This window comes from Etheostoma spectabile, chromosome 13 (assembly GCF_008692095.1).
Source record: "Etheostoma spectabile isolate EspeVRDwgs_2016 chromosome 13, UIUC_Espe_1.0, whole genome shotgun sequence".
Lineage (NCBI taxonomy): Eukaryota > Metazoa > Chordata > Actinopteri > Perciformes > Percidae > Etheostoma > Etheostoma spectabile.
In genome coordinates, this window is record NC_045745.1 from 24,443,930 (window position 1) to 24,458,438 (window position 14,509).

Sequence of the window (14,509 nt, forward strand, 5' to 3'; positions counted from 1 at the left end):
CTGATGCTAAGACTCCAGGTATAGTAAGTGAACAGAGTGAGGAAAGTGTGGTCAGATAGGGGAATTATGGACAAGAACTGAGCAAAGGCAGGGACTTGAGTTAGGGATGTCTAACAAACAGATGGTAAAAAAAACGGGCAGGAGAAAAACAATTATAATGTGAATTTGAAAAGGTGACAGGTGAGTTAGGTGATTATTCAAAGATTACGGATGCTGGTGTCTGCTGTGATTGTTGTTAAGATTACTTGAGACAAGTCTAACATTTTTCTTTTTCTTTTTGTTATCCACTTAGGTGAAAGACTCATACACAAACAAAAACACAAGACAAAATTACACACATCTCACGCTTCACACCTTCATTCCTCCTGTTTACCTGCTTCCCTTTCTGCCCTCCTCCACCTTTCCTCTAACTGGCCTGTGTGCTTTTCTTGTAATTTTTTGTTAATTGTACTTATAAGCAGGATTTAAGTGCTTAACCAAGCCCGGGGATTCTTTAGGGCTTGTAGGTAAGGTGTCAGGGGAGGATAGCCAGTGGTTTTTCAACCCCTGTACGCATTAGTTAATGCACACCTACGTCAGTTAACCGGTTGAGCGAGCCTATGTAACGTATAATGTAATGTTGAAGTGAATAGATAAGCAAAACCTCACAGTGTATTAGACTTTCAATGTATATTGTAATGTCCTCTTTCAAAATCTACAGTATTAATTTTGTCAACAAATCAAAACGTATGAAAAAACACTCAAAATTCTAGCATCCTGGCTTTTACAGTGAAGCTAACATTTACAAACATCATGGATTTGATTAATTTCACAGCACAAGAACAACGCTGACATGGGTTGAGAATCTAAGGGAGTGAAACTGTGACAGATGTTGGGATTATCAAGTGCCAAAGTTTTTCTTAGACGTGTGTATTTGCAATGTGTAACGTGGATGTGTTGCAGCGGAAACCAGCGACACATGTGTTACCCGCTGTGGATTGGAGCAGCTATAGGCGGGGATGCTCTTGCAGCCTTCCACAGCGCTGCTGCTCGTTTCATAATCCGCAACCGCAACAACAATCCCGTGAGTCCAAACAAACAAACACCAACATCTAATAAATGATTAAAAAAACAGGGTCCAATATGTTGCATTAATGGGTCCTGTGTTTCTTCTCCAGGGACTACATGACATGCTGTTTGGTTTGGAGGTATCTGTAAAACTTTCACATACAGTGTAATAGCAGCAATGAAAAAGTACAGTTTAATGAGTGTGTCGGCCAATTCGTGTACAGGCATGCCATTAAAACAGTTTTTTCCATTTGATGTGTCCAGGCAGCATAGCCAGTCAGAGAAAATCAACTTCCCAGAGGAGAATTGGAAGGCAGGTCAGAGGGAGGAATGGAGGAGATTGGTGGATCATCAGTCCAGGCAAGATGTGCCCACATAAAACACATGTGTCATGCAAGTTAAAGATGGTCTTTGCATGTCAGAGTTACCACACAGCTAGTTTGGATTTCCAGACCTAAGTCCACAGCGCTGTGTAGTAAGGTCTGGCTACACCACAGATACATTCAGGGATAGGAGAAAAAAACGTGTTGGCATTCTTCAAACCAGTCACAACTGGGCTGTAACAATACACCAAACCCAGGCTCAGTGTGTGGCTTGCATATCGAAGGTTGTGTTTTCATAGCAATCCCTGTTCTTGATAGAAAAATTGGAAACCAAAACAGTTTATATTTGATGTGTCTGGTTCCTTGATGGTGCACCCGTCTTTGCATTGATCGTTGGAAATGCATTTAGTCTCCATCTACGATGTAAGCAAGGCTGTGATCTCCCCAGTTGTGTTCACCCTATGCAAATGACTGCATAAATGAGAATCCGACATGATACAGGCCTACCTAAAGTGTCTGATGACACAGTCATTGTGGACACAACCAGAGGGCAGCCACTGCAATCTGTGGTGGACAACTTCCTCTCTGGTGCAGGGATAACACCTAACCCTGAACATCTCTAAAACCAAGGAGATGGTCACATATTTCAGGCGCTCCTCTATACACTCCACCAGCCCCACCTGCTCTTCAGGAGATAGCCAGAAAATAGAGAGGCTGGAAAAGTATGCCTCGGTTTAATTATTGATCACAAGCAGACTTTTAAAATGACACAGACCGCACTTCAAGAAATGCCAACAACACTTGACTTTCTTGGAAGCTACGACGAGGCAGGTACATGTCGCTATCCAGTCATTTCATATCTGTTTCATCCAATCCACCCTCACCTTCAGCATACGGCATGGTTTGGCTCCCTGAGTGACACACGTCCCCTCAACAGAATCAAAAAAAATGAGCGGAGATCATTAGACGACCCGAGACACTCTTACAGCCATATTTAAGAAAACAGGAAGTAAACTCATCATATCGGACGCCACAATAATCTCAACAATCAGTACCATCTCTTACCCTTAGAAGGAGTTTTCCTTTCCTTTCCCCTACAATCCAAACGAGCCATGTCACCTTTGTGCCACCATCAGTCAGACTGGTGATCCAGACTCTGACCAATTCTCCTTCCCCCCCTCACTCCTAGCCCCAGGGTTTTAGTTTAATTTTAATAATTAGTATTTAGCATTTATTCATTCTCTGGTATGATTAATACAGACTATGTATGTTGTATGGTGTGTTTGAAGGCCTGAACACCAACAAAGTTCCTACAGGAAAAATAAAGTTATTTGGTTGATTTGATGAACAACAGCCAATCAAATCTTGCGTGAAGCAGGTAAATCAGCGTTCTAAGACGGTCACACTGAGGCAGACAGTAGCTTTCTACACAACATGAGTCACAGATTTGGACAACACCACCTTAGCTCCTCGTTATCTAACTTAGCGAGAATGCAGTGGCAGACCTCCATACGGGGCTGCAATGTAACCTAATGAGGCAATTGGGCACCCTCAATTTTGTCCACTAAGTGACTGTTTTTTTTTAGGGGCTACGGAGGAGTTTTGGGATTTAGTCAAAATAGACTAGACCCTCCCTTTGCCAGCAATTCATTTTTCTATGACCCTACAAATGATTGGGAAAAGAGACATGACCCTCCCCACATATTGATAGCTATACTGGTTTGCGCTTGGCAAAGATGAACAAATTCTTTTTATATGCTTTATTGCATTTGTATAACAGTTAAAAGTGAGCTTTTTTGGAAAGTGAAGCCCGGGGAGGATCAGCCAGGAGGTTATGAGACGGGAGGTCTTCAGGCGGCAGCCATACCGACTCGGCCGAGTAAAAGTTGGGTGACCCCCCCCCCACCCTAGAATAAAAACGTTGGGTGACCCTCCCCTCAACAAAGAACAAAAAGACATGACCCTCACCTATTTTCCTCCGAGGTCCAATTCCATAAATACCAAATAGCCACGACAGGTCAGATTGTTCAAGAGTATCTGACAATATATCGATCTCAGAGGTGACATTTATCCGAAGACCGCGGTGTGGAGGAGGAAACACGAGTCAGACAAAAGGTTGTCCGGGGGTCTGTTGTTTGAAGTAGGCTACAGAAATGATTGCATTGCAGTCCTGCAAGGGTCTGTCACGGCGTTCTTTTCAGTATGGACACTTTCAGATTTTGTTCACATCACTAGACACAAATGCATTGGGAAATGGCCAGGCCAGGTAAAAAAAAGAAATGACCTTTAAACACATAAACATACCTATTCCTACACTGTGTTATCAGGTAAAAGTGCACTGGTAAAGTAGTTTGTCGGCAAGTTATCTAGAATTTATCAAATCCAAAAATCTACTCCTAATGAATAATTGTGGGGACATTTAAAGGTGCAGCACACACCCAGGTGTTTTCCAATTTGGTGTTTAGGCTGAAGTTTGGCAATTTACACCAAGAAGGCTGTTTCATATTTATCTGTTAAAGGGGTAAAGTTTAGTAGTAGTAACCAGTGCTTAAACTTTTTGAAAATAATTATTTACATATTAGACTAAGGATTGGTTCTGAGGGAGTAGATTAATTCCAATTTATTTTGTGGAAAAACACATTATACCATGTAATTCAAGTGTTTTTTGTATGCCATGAAATGTGTGGAGGGTAGCACTGTAAGTTGTTCCTTTTGACTTTCATGTACAATCTTACATTGACAAGTTGTAATAAAACAACACAAAGGCTTTCAAAGTATTATAAATTGTTAGCTTCAGATTTTATGAGCAGTCGGTTTTGACCATCGGCAGCAACTAAAAATCTTGATGCTCATCTAACCTGATGCTGAACCTTGTCTCTGGTCTTTTCCAGGTCCAACCATGGTTTTCCCGGGCAGCGGTAACCACACACATCCCACGAGTGCCACCCCCGCCACCAGCCAAGCCCCTCCCCCGGAGACGACAATGAACCTGTCAGCGTCACAATTACCGTCAAGGCTACGGCTCATAGTCATACATGTAGGCTAAATTATAGACTCTACGGTTGTAATTTCACCTGGAATTAGTTTTGCTGACAATTTTGACAATTATTACAGTATGTAGCATGTGATCTAGATCGCAACTACATTTACAGTTACAAGCATATCTTTGGAACATACATTTTTACATTAATGCTTGTATGTATATGCTTAGCCAACAGGAGTTTGTTTTGACAATAACCCCTTTGTTGGTGAGGTACTACAGTAAGGGCATGAACAGCACCTGTTGCTTCCTACAAACAATTTCACTTTTAATTTGCGTGGATACTGAACATTGGAGGACCTCACATTAAACCCTAAATTATTATTTTCTGAGTACTGTGTTCATCTTTATATGTGCATCCTTATAGCAGAACATTTAGCTCAAAATGTGGCTTTTTAAGAATGTATTTAAGAGTCTGGACTGATCCTTTCAAACATAATCAGAAACAAATCACACTACTGTCTAATCCATATTGTATGTCCGGGCACGTGCACACATAGTTATTAAAAGTGCACTTATTCTAGGTGCTCTTTTTATACTAATAATAATATATGTAATATTATTTAATAATAAAATAGATACATACACATTTACATTTAAGATGGAAGTCGCTACAGACTTCAGATTGTAAAGCAACACCAAGTTCTTGTGTATAATGTTTCCAAAAAATTTCAGTGGTTCATCAGCTCGTAAAGGGTGAACGCACATTCTGCATTCGGTTTGCGGCCCGCTAGGATATAACCGCATATGCAAGTTTGCCAGATCGGGTTAGCGGATCGTAGTTTTGAATGGACCAATCCACTTCAAACCTGTAGGGGGACCAAAGAGGAAAAGTGTTTCGGTGTTGCGTTAACAAGGCAGCAAAATACAAGCGCTTTCATCAGTGGGTCATACGCTCAATCACCAATGTTTCAACTCAGTTCTTGATAGATAAGTACTTTATGGACAAATAACTACATTAAAATAGTACAATTCTAACACCACTCATAAATACTCTGTAAACAAGTAACAATACTGCATTGTAAATAAGACTTAAGTAAAAGTAAGTACTCGCAGGAAAAAAATACTTAAGTATTTTAAAGTAAAAAGTACTACTAAACGCATGAGAAGAAAACTTCACATTTTGGAAACTTGAAACAACCTCTTGGCTGTGTGTCAAAACCACAGTTTGAAAACGTTGTCATTTAGATAAATATTACTAAAGAAGCACCATGTCTTCCACTATATTGTACTTGGGTTATAAGGAAAAGATGCATATTTACACAAGATGATGAGTGGGTGAGGTATATGGATTTAAGCTTAATGAAAACACAGGATGGTACACTCTGCACTGCAGGTGTTTTGTTGTAACATTTATAAAGTGGAATGTTGCTCTTTTATCTGAATTAGTTATTTATTGTGGTATAAAAACATAAGAAAAGTTCACAGTAACATGCTAATTTGCAGTTGCAATTACATTTTCTCCAAACACAAAGCTCAAATCATGTATGCGAATTCTGAAAACGGTTCAGTGTTGGTAACCGGGTTGTTAGGAATTGTATTTATTTTAAATAATTCAGCTCCTCTGATTCAAAAATGTTGAGCAAACAAACAATAATAAGCAAAAATGTGGAACAGTGGAATGCAAAATAAAAAAACTAATATGTAAAAAATATTATATAAATACAAAGCAACAAACATGGAATTCCTATTTAAAATATAGTTGCATTTATACAGCATGTTGTGCCATTAACGTGAATTAATTGAATACAAAAAGGCTCACACAGCATTCCACTGTGATAAACTTGTGAAATATTTTGACTATACCTCCTATTCCAACCTGTTATTATATTCATATTTATGTAATTTCAATCTATTGCGGCTATTTTGAATATGGTGATAAACTAAGCACTTCTTGTTATGTGGTGACTCAGTCTGTTTAGGATCATTGCATTTCTGTCTATGCAAAGTGATGGGGAAGGAAAACTGACTCATGATCCTGCTTTCATTCATGACGCCGGCTCGTACAATACAACTTAAGGCTCCAACGAACAGTTCCTCCTCTTTTTTCTCTTTTATAAACACATCACTCACATTAGAAGTCTTTAAAAACATGAATATAAATAGATCAATATGATGAAATTGTCTATGTGCAGGTCCAGCAACTTTAGATCTTAAATGTTGGCTGCAGCATATCAGAGGGTCAGAGATCATGTCTCAGGGGAGAGGAGGAAACACAGACCTTCTGGATAGTGCCAGAATCATAAATCTATTTTCATTTTCATTTACAAAATAACCCAAGATGACTAGAAATAGAGGGAAAAATAGCCTTTTGTTGGTTTGTGTAGTCTCTCAGATTCTGTGTTTTCTAAATTTGCACTGAAACAAAGGGCAAAATACATTACATTAAAAATAAGATCCTAGACAATATAAAACCACTTGAAACCTTCTTGGGTGAACCCACTGCAATGCTGGAATAAAAGGTGACTGTTTATAATGTATGAATATCATAAGCATTCCCATTTTTTGTTAAACACAAACACCACAGTGTGAACAGGGTAAAAATGTAATAACGTACTCACGATGAAAATAAAAAAAAGATCTAAGAGCAGATAAACGTGATAGACCTGTGTGAAGGAAGTTTGTTCACTATTCAGGTGTGTTCATAAGTGCATGCGTGTAGTGGAAGGCTATAATCTATCCAACCATGCGGTTCGTTTGATAATTGATGAGCACAGTATCACCATGTTATTCTAACGCCTGCAGGAGAAAGAAGGATAGAGAGATAGAGAGAAAGGGAAATAATAATTTAGCTCAAATCAGTTTAGGGAAGCCTTTAACAAGCAGTTTGTGTAGTCGAGCTTGACCGTTTATCATCTCTGCTACATTTTTTGGAATTGTAAAGTGGTTTTGGACTCAGGATCATCATGATACAATGGGGGCCAAATGCTAGGGCTGGTCTTTTTATTTCTACCCACCAACTGATCACGTTATCACATATGGTAAGCCAATGCTGTGTCTTCAGATTCATGCACTTATTGACTTGCAGTTAGAAAATGGTGTTCCACATAGAAGGAGTTGAATGTTTGATGATCATATTTATTATAGTATAGTTAGGTCATTAATTATCGTAATTCAGTTCAAATTCAAGATTCGAATTATAGCACAACAAATACTTATTGAAGGTTCATAGTTCATAACAATATATGACAATATTCTTTTTAGAAATTATGTAAACAAACATGGTACACAGGATTATTGTAACCATGATTTCTACAGAGTGGGAAAATTTACAGTTAAATGTAAAAGTGTCACCCTTCTAGTGAAAAAATAAATAGTGGCATATCGTTTTGTTCTGGACTTATGGTCCTTAAAATAACATAATACAAATATGTTCTACCGTGATCTGAAACATTCAGTTATGGACATATTGGCCTTGCCAATTAATCAGGCTCTAATTATGAGCTAAAATAGAAATAGAAGATGTTTTAAAATTGTTTGTTTTACAGTGTGTGAGGAGTTACTTCGTAATGTAATGCATAACAGTGGAACACAGTTCACCGAAACTGTCGATTTAGAGTTAACAGAGAATGAGAATACTAAGAAAGATAATTTGACTAATTCTTTATCTGCTTTTGGAAACCCTCATTAAAACTATCAAAGGTGTGTCTGAAACTTAATATGTAATAATCTTGTAACTGAACATTGGCAGGACACTCAACACACCAATCTTTTCTTTCACGCGCAACGCACGCACCCACGCACGCACGCACGCACGCACGCACGCACGCACACACACACAACACACACACAGAGGTTTGCTGTGCATGTCAGTGTTACCTCTCCCTGTTTTCAGCGGGTGGAGATCAATCCCAAATGGGACGGTGGTGTACCAGGACACCAGTGTGTATGGAAGTGGTGGGCAAAAGCGGTGATCTGGAATGCGGTCCCACCTTACCTGACAATGAAATATGGAGCTTCACCATGCCTGGAAAATGAAGCTATAAGAGTTGTGGTGTATGATTGGGGAAAAAGGACGAGGATCCAGCAGCTGGCCCAGACGCTTGGACAGCCGCACGGCATCTCAAAAGTGCAGCTAGTGAGTATCGAGAACCTGCCTCTGGCTGCACGGGCCTGTTAACCTGCCAGGCTTCTATGACATAGAACAGGAGCCCAAAGTCTTCTACTACGATGTGCACCTCACTGTCCGAGGTAAGAATATCTGCATCTGAAACACTTACCTTTCAGGCAGGGACGTAGCTAAGGGTGAAAGCAAGAAGATGAAGAACAAGTAGATGAAGAACCATGTTCTTCAGAGATTGTAAACATACCTAACTGTTGAACGTGTCATGAATACAGTTCCCGTCAGTAAGCCTTACCTCCTGAGGATGATGTATCTACGGTGGAGGGATCTACGATGGTGGATGAGCTGCAATCTGGAAAATGGCACTGGACCATCCAGTATGTGGGCAGCGTATGGAACCGCAGCAGCACATCTCAGCTTTGCACAGGGAAAACACCAACATTATCAACGTGACAACATCAATCGCAAACCACAGGCTGGGTACCGCTGTGTTGCCAGCAACGCACGTCAACAGTGAGAGATCTATAACGGTTATGGCTGGACACCATCTGTGAGTATTTGAGAAGTTTGGGGGTAGGATTTGGGTGTATCTTGTATGCTTTGATTTGTTCACTTTCCTTCTTTGGCAATTGATGTGGTGAGTAATAAATCAGGAGGACATGAGCGTATGCATTTCTCACACTCAATAACATATACACCATGTGCCAGCAGGGGACTTATGGACAAGAACTGAGCAAAGGCAGGGACTTGAGTTAGGGATGTCTTAACAAACAGATGGTAAATAAAACGGGCAGGAGAAAAACAATTATAATGTGACATTTTGAAAAGGTGACAGGTGAGTTAGGTGATTATTCAAAGATTACGGATGCTGGTGTCTTGCTGTGATTGTTGTTAAGATTACTTTGATGACAAGTCTAACATTTTTCTTTTTTCTTTTTTGTTATCCACTTAGGTGAAAGACTCATACACAAACAAAAAACACAGACAAACAATTACACACATCTCACAGCTTCACACCTTCCATTCCCTTCCTGTTTACCTGCTTCCCTTTCCTGCCCTCCTCCTTACCTTTCCTCTAACTGGCCCTGTGTGCTTTTTCTTGTAATTTATTTGTGTTAATTGTACCTTATATAGCAGGATTTAAGTGCTCTAACCAAGCCAGGGGATTCTTTAGGGCTTGTAGGTAAGGTGTCAGGGGAGGATATGCCAGTGGTTTTCAACCCCTGTACCGCATTAGTTAATGCACACCTACGCTCAGTTTAACAGGGTTGAGCGAGCCTATGTAACGTATAATGTAATGTTGAAGTGAATAGATAAGCAAAACCTCACAGTGTATTAGACTTTCAATGTAATAATTTGTAATGTCCTCTTTCAAAATCTACAGTATTAATTTTGTCAACAAATCAAAACGTATGAAAAAACACTCAAAATTCTAGCATTCTGGCTTTTACAGTGAAGCTAACATTTACAAACAATCATGGATTTGATTAATTTCACAGCACAAGAACAACGCTGACATGGGTTGAGAATCACTTAAGGTAGATGAAACTGTGAAAAAGATGTTAGGGACTTATCAAGTGCCAAAATGTTTTTCTTAGACGTGTGCTATTTTGCAATGTGTAACTGTGATGTGTTGCAGCGGAAACCAGCGACACAGTGTTACCCTGCTGGATTGGAGCAGCTATAGGCGGGGATGCTCTTGCAGCCTTCCTACAGCGCTGCTGCTCGTGTTCATAATCCGCAACCGCAACAACAATCCCCGTGAGTCCAAACACAAACACCAACATCTAATAAATGATTAAAAAAACAGGGTCCAATATGTTGCATTAATGGGTCCTGTGTTTCTTCTCCAGGGACTACATGACATGCTGTTTGGTTTGGAGGTATCTGTAAAACTTTCACATACAGTGTAATAGCAGCAATGAAAAAGTACAGTTTAATGAGTGTGTCGGCCAATTCTGTGTACAGGCATGCCATTAAAACAGTTTTTTCCATTTGATGTGTCCAGGCAGCATAGCCAGTCAGAGAAACATCAACTTCCCAGAGGAGAATTGGGAAGGCAGGTCAGAGGGAGGAATGGAGGAGATTGGTGGATCATAAAGTTCCAAGGCAAGATGTGCCCACATAAAACACATGTTCATGCAAGCTTAAAGATGGTCTTTGCATGTCAGAGTTACCACACAGCTAGTTTTGGATTTCCAGACCTAAGTCCACAGCGCTGTGTAGTAAGGTCTGGCTACACCACAGATACATTCAGGGATAGGAGAAAAAAAACGTGTTTGCATTTCTTCAAACCAGTCACAACTTGGGCTGTAACAATACACCAAACCCAGGCTCAGTGTGTGGCTTGCTATATCGAAGTTTGTTGTTTCTCATAGCAAATCCATGTTTCTTTGATAGAAAAATTGGAAACCAAAACAGTTTATATTTGATGTTTCTTGGTTCCTTGATGGTGCACCCGTCTTTGCATTGATCTGTTGGAAATGCATTTAGTTCTCCATCTACCTAGATGTAAGCAAGGCTGTGATCTCCCCAGTTTTGTTCACCCTATGCACCAATGACTGCATAAATGAGAATCCAGACATGATACAGGCCTACCTAAAGTGTCTGATGACACAGTCATTGTGGACACAACCAGCTCAGGGCAGCCACTGCAATCTGTGGTGGACAACTTCTCTCTCTGGTGCAGGGATAACCACCTAACCCTGAACATCTCTAAAACCAAGGAGATGGTCACATATTTCAGGCGCTCCTCTATCAACTCCACCAGCCCCCCTGCTCTTCAGGTAGATAGCCAGACAATAGAGAGGCTGGAAAAGTATGCCTCGGTCTAATTATTGATCACAAGCAGACTTTTAAAAATGACACAGACCGCATCTTCAAGAAATGCCAACAACACCTGTACTTTCTTTGGAAGCTACGACGACTGCAGGTCAACATGTCGCTACTCCAGTCATTTCATATCTGTTTCATCCAATCCACCCTCACCTTCAGCATACTGGCATGGTTTGGCTCCCTGACTGAGTTGAACACACGTCCCCTCAACAGAATCAAAAAAAATGAGCGGGAAGATCATTAGACGACCCGAGACCACTCTTACAGCCATATTTAAGAAACAGGAAGTAAACTCATCATATCGGACGCCACCAATAATCTCAACAATCAGTACCATCTCTTACCTTCAGGAAGGAGTTTTCCTTTCCTTTCCCCTACAATCCAAACGAGCCATGTCCACCTTTGTGCCACCATCAGTCAGACTGGTGATCCAGACTCTGACCAATTCTCCCTTCCCCCCCCTCCACTCCTAGCCCCAGGGTTTTTAGTTTATTTTAATAATTTAGTATTTAGCATTTATTCATTCTCTGGTATGATTAATACAGACTATGTATTGTTGTATGGTGTGTTTGAATGTGCCTGAACACAAACAAAGTTCCTTCACAGGAAAAATAAAGTTATTTTGGTTTGATTTGATGAACAACAGCCAATCAAATCTTGCGTGAAGCAGTTAAATCAGCGTTCTAAGACGGTCACACTGAGGCAGACAGTAGCTTTCTACACAACATGAGTCACAGACTTTGGACAACAACCACCTTAGCTCTCCTGCTTATCTAACTTAGCGAGAATGCAGTGGCAGACCCTCACGTACGGGGCTGCAATGTAACCTAATGAGGCAATTGTGCACCCTCAATTTTTGTCCACTAAGTGACTGTTTTTTATTTAAGGGGCTACCGGAGGAGTTTTGGGATCTTTAGTCAAAATAGACTAGACCCTCCCTTTGCCAGCAATTCATTTTTCTATGACCCTACAAAATGATTGGGAAAAGAGACATGACCCTCCCCCACAATTTATTGATACCGTCTATACTGGTTTGCGCTTGGCAAAGATGAACAATTTCTTTTATTACTGCTTTATTTGCATTTGTATAACAGTTAAAAAAGTGAGCTTTTATTTTGGAAAGTAGAAGCCCGGGGAAGGCATCAGCCAGGAGGTTATGAGACGGGAGGTCTTCAGGCTGCAGCCATACCCGACTCGGCCGAGTAAAAGTTGGGTGACCCCCCCCCAACCCTAGAATAAAAAACGTTGGGTGACCCTCCCCTCAACAAAGAACAAAAAGACATGACCCTCACCTATTTTCCTCCGATGGTCCAATTCCATAAATACCAAATAGCCACTGACAGGCTCAGATTGTTACTAAGAGTATCTGACAATATTATCGATCTCAAGAGGTGACCTTTTATCCGAAGACAGCGGTGTGGAGAGAGGAACACGAGTCAGACAAAAGGTGTCCCGGGAGTCTGTTGTTTTGAAGTAGGCTACAGAAATGATTGCATTGCAGTCCTGCAAGGGTCTGTCACTGCGTTCTTTCTCAGTACTGGACCACTTTCAAAGATTTTTGTTCACATCACTAGACACAAATGCATTGGGAAATGGCCAGGCCAGGTAAAAAAAAGAAATGACCCTTTAAACACATAAACATACCTATTCCTACACTGTGTTCATCAGGTAAAAGTGCACTGGTAAAGTCAGTTTGTCGGCAAGTTATCTAGGAATTTATCAAATCCAAAAATCTAACTCCTAATGAATAATTTGTGGGACATTTAAAGGTGCAGCACACTAACCCAGGTGTTTCCAATTTTTGGTTGTTTAGGCTGAAGTTTGGCAATTTACACAAGAAGGCTGTTTCATATTTATCTGTTAAAGGGGTAAAGTTTAGTAGTAGTAATCCAGTGCTTAAACTTTTGAAATAATTATTTACATATTAGACTAAGGATTGTTCTGAGGGAGTAGATTTAATTCAAATTTATTTTGTGGAAAAACACATTATACCATGTAATTCAAGTGTTTTTTGTATGCCATGAAATGTGTGGAGGGTAGCACTGTAAGTTGTTCCTTTTGACTTTCATGTACAATCTTACATTGACAAGTTGTAATAAAACAACACATAAGGCTTTCAAAGTATTTAAAATTGTTAGCTTTCAGATTTTATGAGCAGTCGGTTTTGACCATCGGCAGCAACTAAAAATCTTGATGCTCATCTACCTGATGCTGAACCTTGTCTCTGGTCTTTTTCCAGGTCCAACCATGGTTTTACCCCGGGCAGCGTCACCCCTCACCACATCACCTACGAGTGCCACCCCCGCCACCAGCCAAGCCCCTCCCCCCGGAGACGACAATGAACCTGTCAGCGTCACAATTACCGTCAAGGCTACAGGCTCATAGTCATACATGTAGGCTAAATTATAGACTTCTACGGTTGTAATTTCACCTGGAATTAAGTTTTGCTGACAATTTTGACAATTATTACAGTATGTAGCATGTGATCTAGATCGCAACTACATTTACAGTTACAAGCATATCTTTGGCTACAATACATTTTTACATTAATGCTATGTATGTATACTGCTTAGCCAACAGGAGTTTGTTTTGACAATAACCCCTTTTTGTTGGTGCAGGTACCTACAGTACAGGGCATGAACAGCACCTGTTGCTTCCTTATCAAACAATTTCACTTTTATATTTGCGTGGATACTGAACATTGGAGTGACCTCACATTAAACCCTAAAATTATTATTTTCTGAGACTGTGTTCATCTTTATTATGTGCATCCTTTATAGCAGAACATTTAGCTCAAAATGTTGGTCTTTTAAGAATGTATTTAAGAGTCTGGACTGTATCATTTCAAACATAATCAGAACAAATCACACATACTTGTCTAATCCATATTGTATGTTCCGGGCACGTGCACACATAGTTATTAAAAGTGCACTTATTTCTTAGGTGCTCTTTTTTATACTAATAATAATATATGTAATAATAATATTATAATAATAACTATATACATACACATTTACATTTAAGATGGGAAAGTCGCTACAGACATTCAGATTGTAAAGCAACACCAAAGATTCTTTTGTAATAATGTTTCCAAAAAATTTTCAGTGGTTCATCAGCTCGTAACAGGGTGAACGCCACTTCTGCATTCGGTTTGCGGCCCGCTATTGGATATAACCGCACTATGCAAGTTTGCCAGATCGG

At 40.1% G+C, this 14,509-nt stretch overlaps 1 protein-coding gene and 1 long non-coding RNA gene across 2 annotated transcripts in view; one reads left to right on the forward strand and one right to left on the reverse strand.

Annotated features, from left to right (window-relative positions):
* Window positions 1-12,362, reverse strand: part of LOC116700050 (uncharacterized) — a 21,352-nt gene extending 8,990 nt beyond the window's left edge. The window contains exon 1 of the long non-coding RNA XR_004334554.1: window positions 12,181-12,362. This is a non-coding gene — a long non-coding RNA (uncharacterized LOC116700050). The remainder of the gene's footprint in view (window positions 1-12,180) is intronic.
* A 538-nt stretch (window positions 12,363-12,900) lies between these two features.
* The window catches only part of LOC116700895 (V-set and immunoglobulin domain-containing protein 10-like 2), a 5,961-nt gene continuing 4,352 nt past the window's right edge, over window positions 12,901-14,509 (forward strand). The window contains exons 1-2 of the mRNA XM_032534341.1: window positions 12,901-12,913; window positions 13,548-13,654. Coding sequence (XP_032390232.1) covers window positions 12,901-12,913; window positions 13,548-13,654 — 120 coding nt within the window. The remainder of the gene's footprint in view (window positions 12,914-13,547; window positions 13,655-14,509) is intronic.